At 41.9% G+C, this 16,164-nt stretch overlaps 1 protein-coding gene across 3 annotated transcripts in view; it reads right to left on the bottom strand.

Moving 5' to 3' along the window:
- LRP5 (LDL receptor related protein 5) overlaps positions 1 to 12,669 on the bottom strand; it is a 170,418-nt gene extending 157,749 nt beyond the window's left edge. For 2 of the 3 annotated variants that reach the window (XM_075502419.1, XM_075502420.1), the window contains exon 1: positions 12,495 to 12,669. In XM_075502419.1, the coding sequence (XP_075358534.1) occupies positions 12,495 to 12,588 (94 nt within the window). In that variant the 5' untranslated portion in view covers positions 12,589 to 12,669. Of the gene's footprint in view, positions 1 to 12,088; positions 12,183 to 12,494 lie in introns of those variants that run through there. The other variant, XM_075502421.1, reaches the window with a different exon arrangement.
- Between the last annotated feature and the right edge of the window lie 3,495 nt (positions 12,670 to 16,164).

Genomic DNA, 16,164 nt, shown 5'->3' with positions numbered 1-16,164 from the left:
TAACATGAGCCTGTTACACAGTTCCAATCCCTACAGTATGAAATGAGCTCCAAGGCTAAAACTGAGAAAGGACTATAATAAAGTATTCCAGAGCAGATCCTTGTAGGGAAACCATTCCAAAATACAAGCACCCTCGGGGAAGTAATTGTGGAATAGCTGTTATGTTTTGAATTCATATTCTATCTCAAACAAAGCAAGTTGTGTTACTCTACAAAAGCCTTATAATGAGTACAAGGAAGGTGATGCTAACAAGTCCCAAGTACATTCCTCAAAGTTGGGCACTGCAGTACATCTCCTTTAAAAAGAAGACTTTATTCTGTGTCCCTGCAACATTGACTCTACAGAATCCTAGGAATCAGAAAAGCACAAAAAAAGAACACCAGAATCTTTACCTGTATCTACCAAGTGCCTTCCAGATGGGCACAGCAGCTTTTACACATGCATTTTGCATATGTAAGAGCACCAATGTCAAGGAGTAACTATGGCTTGGCGGACTGAGTCAGCTATATTGAGAACTTACAGTACTCCACATCCTCCCTCATTGCACACAGACTTCCTCAGGAAAAAAAAAAAAAAAAAAAAGAAAAACAAAACAAAACAAAACAAAAACAAAAAAACCCCACCAACTAAGAATAACCAGGCAAGAGGCCAATGCTTACAAAGATCCCATAGCCATTGTTCAGAGAAAACAAGTCACTTGCTTCATTCCCCACATGCAATAAGCTTTGGGCTGGCTGAATTCTGCCTCTGAGGACCAGCGCCAGATGTGCTCTATCTCCAGATGCCAGGAGTTCCACACCCTGGGGATCAGCAACCAGAGTTATTTTCCATGAGCTGTAGTTACTGTAGCAGGATGGAGAAGGGCTGGATGTGTCAAGGTAGTAATCCCCAAGGTAAATGAATCCTAGATCACTTAAATCTTTTGCACATAACAATGAAGACCTTAATTTGGACTGTGCAAGTTGAGAGATAATATGGAACAGAGGTCACAAGCATAAAGTACTTCTACCTGCTCATCTTCTCTACATTGTGCCCTAGGCTCAATGCCAAGCAGCAATCCTCAAACACGGGCTAAGTTGCAGCTTCTCCAGTTTTACCAATTCTGTGATGGGCAGACAATGTTAGTGGAGCCACATGTTAAGGGGACAGCAGGCAGCCTCTTCAAACTGCCAGAAATAGGAGGGTGGTTTGGGGATTTGGGGTTGGTTTTTTGGTTTGGGTTTTTTTTTTCCTTCCATTCAATGATGCTGCCTCATCATCCTACTTAGAGAAGTAACCCAACAAGTTTCCAAGAGCTCTCTTGACCACTGTTTTTTATTACCCACCTACAGAAATTCCAGCCTTTAGCAATCTTGGTTCTTCGGGGGGGGGGGGGGGGAACACAACACAAAGCAAGCAGGTAAAAGGAAAAACAATACACAAGATCCCTGCCTAGAAGAGCTTTCAAGCTGAGAAGAAATACTGCCAACACAGGAGAAGGATACAACATGCAGAAATTGTAAAATAAAGACTGCAAAAGGTATGGAAAGTGGTTATGCAAGATCAAAGATTTAGGATACAATTTTGATTAATAAAATACACATCGCCCTACCTTTTCAGCAATACTTTACCTACCATTCTCTTAGTTTGCAGCTTCATTTCTCTCCAATGAAACACCAGTCATTGAGAGAGCAATACAATGGAGTCAAACAAAGCAGGTTTATTGCTAGAAGGTTATTTTAAAAGCCTATGTATAGGAAAAGATTACTCTGAGGTGCTTCTTGTGTAAAACACTCCAAGATGCATTCAGAGAGACCATTTATGTACCACTGTCACCTCTTCTCAGATGAAAAGTTGGAGTTCACAGACTTAAGGGCATGCTTCAGTAACACCACCAAAAACAAATCCAGGTATACTGAATTCCAGTCCCATACCTAGCAACTGTGAAACTTTCCTCCTTAAAATTATGTATCAAGATCTAACATCAGGAGTTAAAGTCTACATAAAAAGCAGAGTTTTTTCAGAAATGGAAGGTCATTCAATAACACAACCATTAGAATGAAAGGAAAAAAACAGAGCAGGAGAAACTGGTTAACCAAATGTTAAAGCACATAAGAACATACATACATATTATATACACTCTCACACATATACATACACACCCCCCATTTCAAATATCTCACACCCTTCCACATGTACATACTTCAGAATAAACCTTGTAAGAGATTACTTCTGCCTAGGTCAGCACTTCTGTGAACTACGAGCAAATCTCTCTACTCCAGGGAACCGAGTAGTATGGTAGCACATTTAAACTCTGAGTAACTACCAGTCACTAAGTAAAATCCAGGCATTTTCCAGTTCTCTGGCTCATGCAAAATGGCTTCACTTTCCACAAATGTCTTGAAGGCTCTTTAAAACACTAAAATTTGCAAACAGCAGAATGACCTCAGCATTAACAGGCAGCTAACACGGGGATTTTGTCACAACCATCCAGGATTCCTTCAAGTAGAAGAACTACCACCCCCCAATCCTGACAAAACACGTTGCTTTCTGTTGCTTTGATAGAGGAAGGGAAGTTTAAAAGTAGCCAGGATAACTCCATGGCCAACTCTCTGCCCTTAAAATTTAAATTAAAAATCTTCCTAGATGAGCATTTTTCAGTTGCAGTCAGATGTGATGGTAACGACAAGTAAAATGACCACAGCCATGAAAACATTTCAGAGAGAAAATTAATCACAGCCTATATCACATTTTGGCCATGAACTAGCTGTGAACAGACAGCAATTCCTCTGAAAATATTAACCATCTGTACAACTTGTTTGCCAAAGTTTATTAGGCAAATAAGACCTAGCAGCAGACCGTTAATATACTTACTAAGTGTCAAGCACGCCATTCGAAGTTCAAATGGTATGGATTAGTTCTGCACGCAAGCTACAGAGCTCACTTCAGTTATTCGTCTGCAACTCTTACAGAACACCTGCAGATAATGGTTTCTTTACTGCAAGTATCATCCAATGCTCGCTTAAATTTTTCTCCTAATTTTACCATTAGCTACAAAGTCCACAGAAACTAAGCTTTGATCTCCCTTAAGAGTTGATTTACTCTGTTCAAAAAGAAGTCTCCAGGAATATTCCCCGACTCTTTACGGGGTCCTTGGTTCCTGCTAGTAGTCACCATATCTGACTTTTGCAATTGAAAAATGCACCTTTTTAATGGCATCATAGAAAACCTTCTCCTCCTGTGCACAGATTCCAAAGCCACAGCTGACATCGAGTGTAGTGGGGTTTTGTGGCTTAGGGTGGGGTGGGTGTTGAAGAAAGATCAGATGAGATGAAAATCCAAGTTCATACAGGTTTTGGAGGCAGGTAAAAGGGAGAGACTTGCAAATGATTCAAGATCAATTTATTGAGGCTTCACTATAGTTTTGCCTGCATTAGCCACACCCTACCTAACTCTCACTATGCAGCTTGCCTAAATAAGTCCACATGTGTAACTCTTCATGAGTATACACTTTCTAACACTTGAACACCTGCAAACTTGAGTTTTAGAACATGGGTAAGTAATAGTCAACTTTATCCAGACAGTAAAAAACATGCTGTTAAAACCCAGACAGACAAAAATTCTCCATAACTACAGATTTCTTTTACTCAGCTATTGAAGATGCAGATAATGTATAGGCTTTTTTTTTTAAATCATCTACAGCTGGGCAGACCTTCTAAGTGGAAAACGCTACCCATGTGCATTTTCATCCTCTTGGCTCTGACTTGAGAACACAAATACTAACAAAGCAGTTTAATTTGCTTTCATAGCTTTTGCAAAAGACACACCCAGGTAAGTCACCGATACAGATTGCTGAGGGTAAAACATTTTCCCCTCAGAAAAAAAAAAAAAAAAAAAAAAAATGTTTAATCACATCATACTTCAAGCTTCCAACTCTCAAGCAGGGGAAGCAATCAGAGAAAAATCCAAAGAAAGAAAAAAAACTATTTATATCATTTATATAATATTTTATGTCAAAATTCATTCCTATAGGGCAGGCAACTCTATTCTGAGCTTCTCAATTGTTCTGGAACCAGAAAATTTTCAATTACTGAAATGAAAACAAAGTGTGACAGAGAAAATAGTGGCCATGAGTGACCTTCCTTAAATGGGATAGAATTCATAAGTAAGCCACACTTTATTTGAAATAACTAGTTATGCAAATTAAAGCCTCTAAAGCTCCTTTAAACCATAGGCACAGTATAAGTAGTGATCAATATACATCTAACAATGGGTAATTTATGATTCAGTGGTCAAAGGTGACACCGTCTATAAAACAATGGATTAGGTTTTTGTTTTTTAAATTCTGCTGCTTTGAGAAGTTCAAGAAACAGCATTCTGGCTTTTGTGTTAAGCTACAAGTGCTAAGAACAAACACTAAGTATGTTATACAGACATCCCCTATAGTTAACACATCAGAGAATAAATCTCATAACGTTTCATTCTTTCTACTCGAATTATTCACTGTCATCAGCAGAGACAGCTCGTTATCGCAGAGCCAAACTCTTGCCTTTTCTCTTCCTCCATAATGAAATGTAAAACTGATACAAATGTACTTCTATTTCAAAACATATTTTCATGGCATCACCAAGACACTGGTCTAAGAAATTGAACTAAAAACAGTATTTGAAGACAGATACACTGCAGCAACATTTCCTAGGTTGCTCCAAATGCCACAGTTTTGTGATTGTCCTCTTAAAGCAATCATTCTTTGCCCCATTTTTATATCTGCACAAAAACTTGTAGAAACTGTCCCTTAACAATTATTTGGAAATAAACCTTGAACAATAATAAATAATAATAATAAAGACATAAGGCCTTTCACATCACCTCAAATATCAAGTATGCACCATTTCTAAAACTAAAGCTAGAGAAATCAGCTTAGAAGACTTTCTAAAATTCAACAAACTGAGATTTCAACCCTCAACAGCCTCTTCAGACAAAGTCTGGTTACATAGGAATATGCCATGGCTTACGTAGCATCCTAAAAATGATGGGCTGATGGAAAAGGACATGACAAAGTGCCCAAGCACCCCACAGGGTGCAAGAAAGAGCAAAACTTCGTAACAGCAAAGTAGCTGGCAGACAAGCCAGTATCACAAAAAAATACCCTTCAGTCTTACTTGAAGAGCCAGACATAAAGACTATGTTATTTAGGAAGTCTGAGAAACAAGAAAAAAAAAATCCACACTACAAAGAAATAAAGCTTCAGGTGGTATAAGCCAAGCTCCAGAAAGCTTCCAGAGATGTATCATGGCGGGAAACCTGCAAAACACTTACTACACCATGCACAACCCAGCTCTTTACTTCAGGAGCACTTACAAAATAAAAATGGGGTGCTTCTGACCACCACTGTCATAGTGAGTCCACTGAAAAAGCATTTCATCTCTTACAGCAAGGCCAAACCCAAATCTTTATTTAAGAATTATCTAGAGAAAAGAGAATGGCAGAAGTGTGGCATAACAAAGTGCAGCTGTAGGTCAGGACATCCTACATGCTAGCTAATTCAAAGCAAGATAAGTCTCATGAAAGCATTTTTTTGGGGTTGATCCACAAGATATATTATCACTTAGGCATTCTGTGCTGTTATTTTTTTAATTCATATAAAGACAAGTACACCAGGCAGGCTTAGGGGTATGTCGCCCTCTCAGTTTATAAAGGTATAAAAGGAAGCAACTTCACTTTCTTGACAGCCATACTCTATAGTGTGAAGGTTTGCATTAAAAAAAAAATGTAATTACATTTCTGGTCTTCTAAACACTTGGGGGTTTTGTTCCTTCTGAAGTCCAGCCAGGACACTTTTAATTTGGAAGAACAGAAAAGAATGTGCTCATACAAAATGAATGAAAAAAAAGTACAAGGACTGGACAAAGCATCCATGAATCTGTAATCCAAGTAAAACTGAAATTTCCACAGAAGGTATGCTGGAGTTATTGACAAGGATTTAAATGCATTACTGCTGTTAAGCACAATCTGTGCCTAATTCAAAACCTGGAGTATATGGCTTAAGCCATAAGTACATACAGTATTCCATAAAAGTTCTCAAATGACATATCAATAATGCATAGATTATAGCAGCACAGTACACTTTCATCATGGTTTCTCAGACCCTCCGCTCCTTTTCCTTTTGATTTAGTTAAAACCAGCACCGAACAGCAGAAAAGAAAAAGAACATCTACAAAATCACATTATAGTAATACTATTTGATTCCCAAACCCAAAAGCCAAGAAATTCACTAAGCCGGTCCACTCAATCCACAGCTCCTCCTTATCCGCCAAGAGATTTAGAAACATGAAGCAGACAACACTTGTTCATACTCTCTGGCTTTTTTTGACTTTTAAACACTACAGAAAGAAGAGGTCAAGCTCCTGTTTTCACTTACTGCCACCTCCTACCTCCAATTTAATTCTTCCAGGCTGAGGATCAAGAGTCCCCCAGGACTAATTTATCACCTTTACTATCATGTGTAACAAGCCACTTCCAAAAAGAAGTATTAATAAATGTTTAATGAATCACATTTAATTCAACAACACAGTGAAATTAAAGTCAATATACACTCAAGGCAACCTAAAGAAAGGGCAACAGAGAACCTCTGGAATCACCATCACAAAATGTTGTCAAATCCTAAGCCAAATGAAGAGATGTCAAGGTAACTCACTCAATCATTCATCTCCCTCTCAGAAAAAACCCAAGCCAACAGGGGTCCTGTAAGTAGGACAGAACCACCAAATTAAGAGCACTGTACTTTCACAGGATACCACGTACCCTTTAACAAGAATCCATGAGAAAAAACTGAAAATCACACCCTTTGTGTAGCCACACCAAAGACAGAAATATAATTTCCATCTTTCCACTTTCCATAGTAGAGGGGAGAGTTATAACCTAACACACTTGGAACTTCATGTCTCCAGCTGCATCGTTTTTCACCATAGCTCAGGAACAGCATACTTCATAGTTTCATCGAACAATCACCTGTTTTACCTCTATAGTCTCAATAGGAAGACCAGAGTTCAAAAACTTCAATTCTGCCTGCCACAAAGACAACTTTTATTACTGTTTAAAGGAAGTCAACTTAAACTGGGGAAGCTCAATTTCCTTATGTATAAAAGATAAATAATAGATGCTATGTTAGCAGAATATTCAGAATTAGCTAATACTCATATAGTACTTCAGAAGCCAAAGTGCCAAACAGTATTCAACAACTATTATATTATTAAGCAGGGACATTTTTAAAACATATGAGGTTCTCAGACCATTGACAATCACACCAGGAACTTACTATTGCATCTGTTGTCAGTGCTGTTTATTGCAATAGCAATAAACCTTCGTACAGTGAAATGAAGACAATTCTGTAGCTGATTCACAGTCAAGAAATTCCTTTTCCCAGCAGACTATCCCCATTAAGCTAATCTAATGCAACACACTCATATAAAGTATTTATTGGTTTAAAAGCGGTTTCAGTTGCTTTAACCCTTTTATCACCCAGAGCAAACTAACCAATCTAAATCAAGCATGTGTCAATTTACTGGCATCCTTGCAAAAGTCACCCACAGATTTAACATCAATACAAAATAACACTTTACATCTGCCTATGCTGGCAGGCAAAGCATGAACCAAGCAAGAGTAAAGGAAACAACAGCTAACTTAAAAATCCTGGTTTGGGTGGACCCTCAATACCCTTGCCAACCCATCACCCATTCTTTACACTCTTTGGAGCTTCTCAGTAGAATTTTGTGGCTTAACAGTTATTTTCAATCTTCAGTAAACAGAAAACACAAAGATGAAACGCTGGTGAGCTCCACATTCTGATTTTTCCGAGAGAAGGAACCAAAAGAATTATTGGCCCATAAACTCCTAACAAACAACTGTACTGACAATACTTTGTGGGACATACTTCCCATTTTCTCTCCTCCTCTTACTACAACTGTTTAATCACCCAAAATCTCAAGAACTGCTCAAAATATCGTTTCACTCTATCATGAGACTTTCCATAGCCTAACTTAATGGCAATAGGACTCTCCAGAAGTGTTTTGTTCAGTTCAGAAGTCCCAGCTGTGGTCTGTCAGGAGATGGCACATCTTTGACTTCTTCAGAAAGTCCCAAGCATCCAAACAGCACGTGGCTTTGGCCAGCCAGCATCCCCAGCCAACATCCTAATTATTTGCTCCTGCTCTAAGTGAACTTGCAGTGTTGTTGGACATGTCCTGTTGGAAAGCAATATAGCAAAAAAAGACAATAATCCATATGCCTCAAAATCTCTTAACAAAATGTTAAATCCATTGTACATAGTAGAACTGCATCATTGTTGCATAAACTGGGGGGATACTTATTCTACTGTTGTTCTTCCCTTGAGGCTTAGGTTGATACCTATTTGAGTTCTTCACAAAGGTCTTGAGCAGAAAATAAAAAATATTTCCCTCAAGTGTTCTCAGTGCTGTGTTTTTTTCAGCCATATCAACTCCCGTAAGAAATTCTGAACTTACAAAAGCCAAACATTTTGAATGTTTAATAGCTCTTGGGTTAAAGATACAAGGAAAAATTAAGAGGATTTCTTAGAATGAAGAGCAATAAAGTTACTTACACTAATTTCTTTCTAACAAGGAAATTAAACCTAGTTATTGTTCTTGACCTCAAGATGGCAGGTTGCTTTCATACAATACAGTATGTTCACAAAAAGATACTGATCTAACATGAAACTAAACCTTGTCATTAAAGCTATTTCTGAGCATCACAAATAGTGAAATTTCTTTTACTTCTGCTTTGACAAAAAGAGAAACAACTACTTTTAACTCTACACTGCTGGCTAAATTTTAAGTAGAAGTAAAGTTACATTAGACAGTCTTTATGTGCGTCTATATTCTAGGAGAGGTTTTGTAACCTTTATTTGTTGTTATGCTGCCACACCTTACCATAACAATAAAGGATAACAAGTTCCCAGAAAAAAACTCTATGTTTGCTAAAAAGGTACTTTGGCTTGTGTTATTCAAGAAACATGCATGACAGAAAATTTACAGCTGGAACAAAACCCACGGCCTATTTTACTAATGACTACATTATAAACAAGTAAAAAAAATTCTTAAGATAAAAGTTAAAGCAGCTGAGATTAAAAAGAAAGTTCAAAAATAGCAAGAGGCAATGGTGGAATTTACACTGGGCTACTGATGAAATAGATTCGCGCTCTTCTAAAGTATTGACTTAGTGTGTGATGCTGATTTATGTATTACAGACACATCTACAGTATGTAGTTTAAAATGAAATTAATTTAATTTAAAATTAAACAGTAACAAATGAATTCACACACCATACTGAAAAGACAGTTACAGCCATTATCCTTTGTCTGCAGAGACAAGATTCAGTGCTTTGAAAGCATCAACTTAAACTTCAGTCAGTCTGGAGTTTCAGTATTTCCTCAATATTTCAAGAGGATTTATGACCATAATTTGTGACAGATCCTCACGTCATGCTAGCAGTAGTTACTAGGAAAATAGCCCCCTAAATCAATGACAGACTGACTGAAATGGCACTGAAATGCAGCTGAGGACTCCTACATAGCACATTTCCATGTCATAAAATTAGCAAGTGTTCTTTCCTGCTACATTCTACGTTTAAACATAGTGATAGGTTTCATCAGCTTTAGGTTATCTCAGGAAAAACAGTATGAATTAAAAGCCATTTTAGGGTTGTGCTCAAATGCATTTTTTATTTCAGACCGCATCCCTAGTTTCAAACATTTGTAACCATCCTGTCACACTTCTCTGTTGACCTTCCTTTATCTTGTGTTTCTTAATATCAGGCCAATAGTCATTCCATTAAAGAAAACTAAGATACAGTCTCACAATTTTGGGAAACACACGACAAGCAACAGCTAACCAAGCTTTTGTGAGTTTAAGTAAAAATGATTCTTGCTTGAGATAATTCTTAAACAAGAAGTTAAACAAGAATTATCTCAACTACTTCCAGGTTTTGAGAGCCCCACATAAAACACCCGTTGTGCAGTATTAAACATTCAGAACTTACAATATTTTCAGACAAAAACATGCCGTTGTCATAACCATCTTGTTCCTGAATAATTTCCACAGGCAAGAGATTCCTCCTTTCAAGGAAGCACCAAATGCAATGATCATTTTGTCTTACCTCAGTGAAAGAAGAGTCAAGTATAACCCATACCTGAAACAGGTTGATCATTATTTCAAGCCACATAAATAAAACCACTCCTGACACCACCACATATAGAGCAAGGACTTAGCTCCATAGCAAAATTATTTCACAGCCAAAGTATTCAGGATCTATTATAACATGCCAAACTTCCCAGAAGCTTCAACACTGCGGAAGTTCCAGCACATCCACAAATCTTGCAGAGATGTATTTACATATTTGTAAGCTAAGCACATCAGAATACTTTTAAGATGTAAAAGTCCCTTAAAGTCAGGCGTCTGCTTACAGAGTGGGGGTTCTCAGGAATGGAATTAAAAACATGGAGAGCCTCCCATAGTACATCCATGCTCCTTCTAAAAGGACAGATGAGCTGTCCTTAAAAGTACCATCCAGATCAACCTAACAAAAGAATCACATACCTTCCTACTAAGTAGGCAGAACAAAAGCAATGTCATTAAGATTTATAACCAAGACTCTTTAGGTAATTACTAAAAACTGGTACATTTGTAGAAGAGTTTTTCCATGCATGTTAAGGAAGGTGACTACTGATACAGAACATACACTATATTAAAGGAATCACTGTCTCTAAAATGAGGTGAATGAAAACCAAACTCCAAGTTGCAACTTATTTCTTAGTTTTATTGTGAACTCTTATCTTCCTAAGAGTTCCAAACACAAAGTTATACCTTTTTAAAAATATTTCTTTCTATTAGAGTATGTTAAATAAATGTAAGGAAACTCTCAAGGAACACGATTAGCCTGTTCTCTCTTCATTTAAGACTCCTGTAAGTTGATCCCCCCCCCCCCCCCCCCAAAGCTACATAGCTTCATTCAGTCAAGTAGGAATGTGAACATCTTTACACAAACGTAAGTGTTCAGAAAGGAACAAGCCACACTTCAGGTTTTCTGAAATATTTTTAAAAGATTGAGGCAATGTGTGTGGAGAAGGTGCATCCTGAGATGCAAAGGGCATCTTTTTCATATAATCCTGACAGAATAAGCAATACATAATACACACATACATAGAGCTCCAACTAAAAATATAGAACTATGATGCCAGCAGAAGATAGTCAGTTCTCTTGCTCTAAATGACAGTTCTAATAATTACAGATAGTTTGAAAAGGTGGGTGGCCTAATAAAAGAGGCCCTGAGGTGATGTTCTGGTAGCCTTGGCCACACTGCCGAGTTCTCTAAACTAACTAGGAAATCGCACTAACTAGGCTTCAGCTTGCTGAAGCACCAGCGTGATGTATTCAGGCAAACCAGATGCAGCAGTAACAAACCAGAAGTCTTACACATGCAGCCCTAACTCCCCATCTTCGGTGATACAAAGTCAGGGCCGAAGCAGTGTGCAGGGAGAAAGGATGGGGAACGGACCCCAGCCCTCTTCCCACGGATGCTGCAGGCAGAGCACAGCCTCCGTTTATTTGTGCTTTTAAAGGATTAACACATTCACTGAAAAACGGTATTGCAAAGGGAATGTAAAGGGCAGGCTCCGTGCCCGGGACGGAGCGCGGGTTAGCGAGGGGCCCAGCGCTCCGCCGGCACGGGGCAGCCAGGCTCCAGGTCCGGCAGCGCCCGCCAGGCTGGATCCGGGCCGGGCACCCACACCCCGATCTGGGCCGACCCCCGCCCGCCGCTGCCTCCAGCCGGGCCGGCCGGTTCCTCCCGCCGCAGCGCCGCCCGCCCCCCCGTCGCCCGCCTCCAGCCCTAAAACGGAGCTGGAGGGGGACGGGGGACACACACACTCGCCTTCCCCCCACCCCCTCCCCAACCCTGCCAAGAGTTTCATGAGCGACACCCGACACCCGCCTCTCCAAACCCCAGAGAAATCCCTGCCCGAGACCGCGGAAGGACGGGAGTGGGGACGGGGGGGGCGACTTTTGTCTCTCTTTTTGGAACTGTACGCGTTTACCTGAGCCACCCTGGTGGGAAACCGCTTCACCCCCTCGGCGGGACATGTCCCGAGGGAAGGGGGAGGAGAGGTCTCCTCTTCCTGCACCCCCCTTTTGCAGAAAAGAGGGGGAGGAGGAATAGTTGGGGGGGGGGGGGGGGGGGGGAGGGAGACGACGCATCCAGCCTCCCGTCCTCCTCCCGCCCCGTCCCGTCTCGTCCATGTGCGCGTCCTTCTCCCCCCGCGGGAGGTTGGCCCGCGCCCCCCGCCCCGCAGAGTCCCGCTCCCGCCCCCCTCCCCGCCGCCGCGGCCCCCGCAGCCCTCCCGGCGAAGCGCGGGGGAAAGTTTGCCCAAGTCCGACAACAAAAGGGACAGCGGCGCTCGCCTCCCCGCCGACCCGGGCCCCGCGACGCCCCAGCGAGCTTACCCCCGGCCAAGCCCGGCTCGCACCGCAGCACCGAGGCGGCCAGGAGCCGCAACAGCAGCAGCAGCAGCGGGAGCGACGGGGCCGCCGCCTCCATGTTGTGCCGCCGCAGCAGCTGCCGGAGCCCACGGAGCGTCTCAGGCAGGCTCCATGCTCAGGGCGCTGCGCTCGGCGAGGAGGGAGGCGGGGAAGGGGGGAGGCGCTGGAGCCGACCCTCCTCCTCCTCACGCCGCCGCCAGGGAGGGGGCTGGGATCCTGCGCTCGCACCCGCAGACCTGGGAGGAGCCGAGGGCACACCGTCCCGCCGCGGCGTACCCCTCGCGTGGGTACACCTGGCCGGGGAGGCGGGGAGGAGGTGGGATTTCAGGGTTTTCTTCTTTATTTTTTCTCGTTCCTTCTGGAGCAATTACTCCAAAACCAGCCAGGAAGGTCGGAGAAGATGGTTCGCTGTGTGTTCAAAAAGCAACCTTCCTTTGGTGGATTTACAAGTTAACCGTGGGGATGCCCGCCCCTTGTTCTGTTTCCAGGAGAAATGGGTGGCTGTTTTCTTCCCAAATGGAAGTTTGCTTTTGCCTTCCTCCTCCCACCAAAACAAACGTTTTATAAAGCCACTCTTCTACAAAACATTACTTTTCAAAGAAAGGCGCATGCAACAACAATCTTTTGTTGTCCGTCCCCCCCAAACATGCCACCTGCTCATATAAACACGTTACCACTAGGAAAGGGGCAGAAACTCTGCCCCATGACATGAGGCCTTTGCAGTGCTGGGGCTGCAGAGAGCTGAGCAGCACCCAGCTCACACTGAAACATCCTGCACCCTTCACACATCAGATACTGCCCCCACCTCCCTAGCAGGGATAAAAAGAAACAGTGTAAGTCAAGAATTTCCATTTGAGTCTCCATTTTCCCTTGTGCTGACACCAATTCTACAATAGGAAAAAAAGTTGCTAGATGGCCTTGTATAGAGATGGAAATAACAAGGGTCTGCCTGGCATCCCCTTAAACCATTTTTGCAGGTCTCAGAACCAGCAGCTGTAAATCACAAGCAAGTACTTAACAAATGGATGTTAAGTTTAATAGTTTTATTTCATTTCAGAGATGAGTGAGTTCCAGGTTTCCCAGTTGCTATGTACTAATTTATCTGCTTTGCTGTAGGTGCTACAGCAGCAGCTGAGATTTCTTCTTGGTGCCCCTTGGATCACTGCCCATCTCAAATACCAGGATAAAATATTCAGGAATTGTTTTAGGTCCTGTTGGTTACTCCATTGCAGACTTCCCCTCAGACTTCCTTTCCTCAGAAGGGGAAAAGGTGTAGTGGTTTGTTTTGTTTTTAAAGTCAGTGGTATTCAACTTAGCTAAGAAAGCAGTTTAAAATTTCAAGGAGTTACAAAAGACTTATAGTGCTGACCTTAAAGTTGACCTGCAAAGGAAAATAAAGTTTTCTTCTCTATCTTGCTGCTGCTTTAATGTATAAAGAACACGTATTTTAAAGAGGGCTTATTTTAGGTGGCATTTAAAACCTAGAAAAATCTCAACTTTCTTGAAGACAGGAAAACCAGAAGTTGGTCTTTCTTGGTAGAAGGTCTGTAATAAACTGGAGCCCAAATCTGGGCTGCTGTAAATCATTAATGGCAAAACTTTGTGTGAACACCAACTGAATAAGGGTTTTGTTTTGGATCTGTTTAAAAAAACCTGCCTGACACCAGACAAATAACTGGAAGAAAGATTTCTTTGTTGAAGACAGTGATTGGACTTTACTTTTGATGGGTCCAACCTCTTGCATTGTGGAAATTACTCAGTAGTCCTGGCATCACAGTAACTGGGGATAATTAAAGCCAGAGACAGAGAAAGGGCACATGAAACAGTTGCACTTGCAGCAGGCAGTGGGAATGGCCGTTCACAGTGACCAATATCCCAAACCCCCATCAGCTTGGGAGAAGAGCAGCATCCATATGCAAAACTGGTTTGTGTGTCTCCACAGAGAGCCAGGCTGTCCTGTGATGGCATCAATGGCACCACCAGAGTCTCTCTTGCCACCAGGGCAATTGGATTCCCTGCCATGTCCTCCCCCTTGCCCTAACAGGACCAGGGACCGGTTGCTGAGATGACTTACCCATAGCACCAAAGTCAGCGTCAAGCCACATGAGGTGGGAGAGCCTGCCCATAAGGCTGCTCGAGGGGAACAGCAACTTCTCTTTCAGCTGGCAGCTGCTCCCAGCACTTGATATGTTGGGGGCCAAAGTCCCATACTACGATGTAATAGGGCTGCTGCTATCCCTGCTCCATCCAAGTGTTGCTTGTTTATGTCTCTATCTGATCCTGTCAAACTGCATGGGCAATTTAGGATTGACAGTATTTTATACCAACAGGGAGAAATAGCAGCATGTGAGCGGCCACACCAGAGAAAGAAGCACTATTTTATACAAGACGCTAAAAGAGATAAAGACAACACTGACTGACAAAGGGATTTGGACTGAGAGATTTCAAACCAGAACATTTTTCAAAGGAAGGTACCCACCATAAGAAGAGATACTGAGACCAGGTAGATCCACTGGTGACTGATCAGAGCCACATGCCAACCTTGCTGCAATGGATGACTATTCACAGGCATAAACTGCAGAGTTTCATACCACATTAAAGTTCGTTCTTTGCCATAGCACAGATCTGGTATAAAAGTTCATTTTCAGAGTGCAGTATTCTTGCCTGGTATCCCCTTTCCTTCCTGAGTAGGGGATTACTATTAGCAGACTGAGCGATAGACTCAAAGCTAAAACAAAATGAGGAGAGAGACCAGGCCATGGAGGCAGGCAACTAGGGAAGTTTCTTACCAGAGTGCATCTTCGGGGCTTTCACCATAACACCTCTGCTAAAAAGACATTAATCATGATCTAAAGCGATGGCAAATCTAGTTGCAGCTAGGAACGCAGTATTCATCCAACCCAGAAGATGCCATCTTAAACTCAGTTAATACGTTGTACAGGCATTTGGAGGAAATTAAAGTTGGGCAACTCTGAAAAGAAGTCTCACCCATGTGCTGAGAAAGCTGCCTTCCACCTGTTTTCCAGCCCTGCAAGAATTCCTCCAGCAAAAGCAGGGGAGGCAAGGCTGTGACATACATGAAACGTCTGATATATACATTTCTGTGAGAAAGTAAAAAACAGTTTAAAAAAAAAACAAAAACAAAACCCAAAAACTTATCAGGATAGAAAAAGCATGGTCCTATCCTTCTTAATGGAAGAAAGAGGGTTCCCTTTCCATACTGTTGTATGCTCACAGTGCCCAAGTAGGACTGCAAAAACAGAGCTAATACCCCATTTAACCTAAGATTTCTTGTGTAATCCTGGGCAAGTCACAGTCTAGCATTTCCTCAGTTTCTCCCATAACAAAAGGAGCAGGGGGAATAATTTTCCTAACTTTCATCCTTTCTGTGTATAGTGTGAAGGAAGCTGCAGCAAGTTTGGGGCCTGGCTGTAAGAAGCAGAAAAAGGAGAAATCCAGACTGGGAGCCCAGCACTCCCCTGCCAAGCTGTAGGCAGGCCATTCTGCCATTGCCATTATTGATGGAGAAAGGAGGGACATGCAGAGACATAGGAGGGAAAACAAAGAGCCCAGCTGTATCTGAGCACCTAGAGATGTCCTCCAGGATAACCTAGCCATCCCACCACAGCTGGGA

The sequence above is a fragment of the Mycteria americana genome, chromosome 5 (assembly GCF_035582795.1).
Source record: "Mycteria americana isolate JAX WOST 10 ecotype Jacksonville Zoo and Gardens chromosome 5, USCA_MyAme_1.0, whole genome shotgun sequence".
Lineage (NCBI taxonomy): Eukaryota > Metazoa > Chordata > Aves > Ciconiiformes > Ciconiidae > Mycteria > Mycteria americana.
Note: the sequence above shows the minus strand (reverse complement) of the source record. Positions and strands in the feature narration are given on the sequence as shown.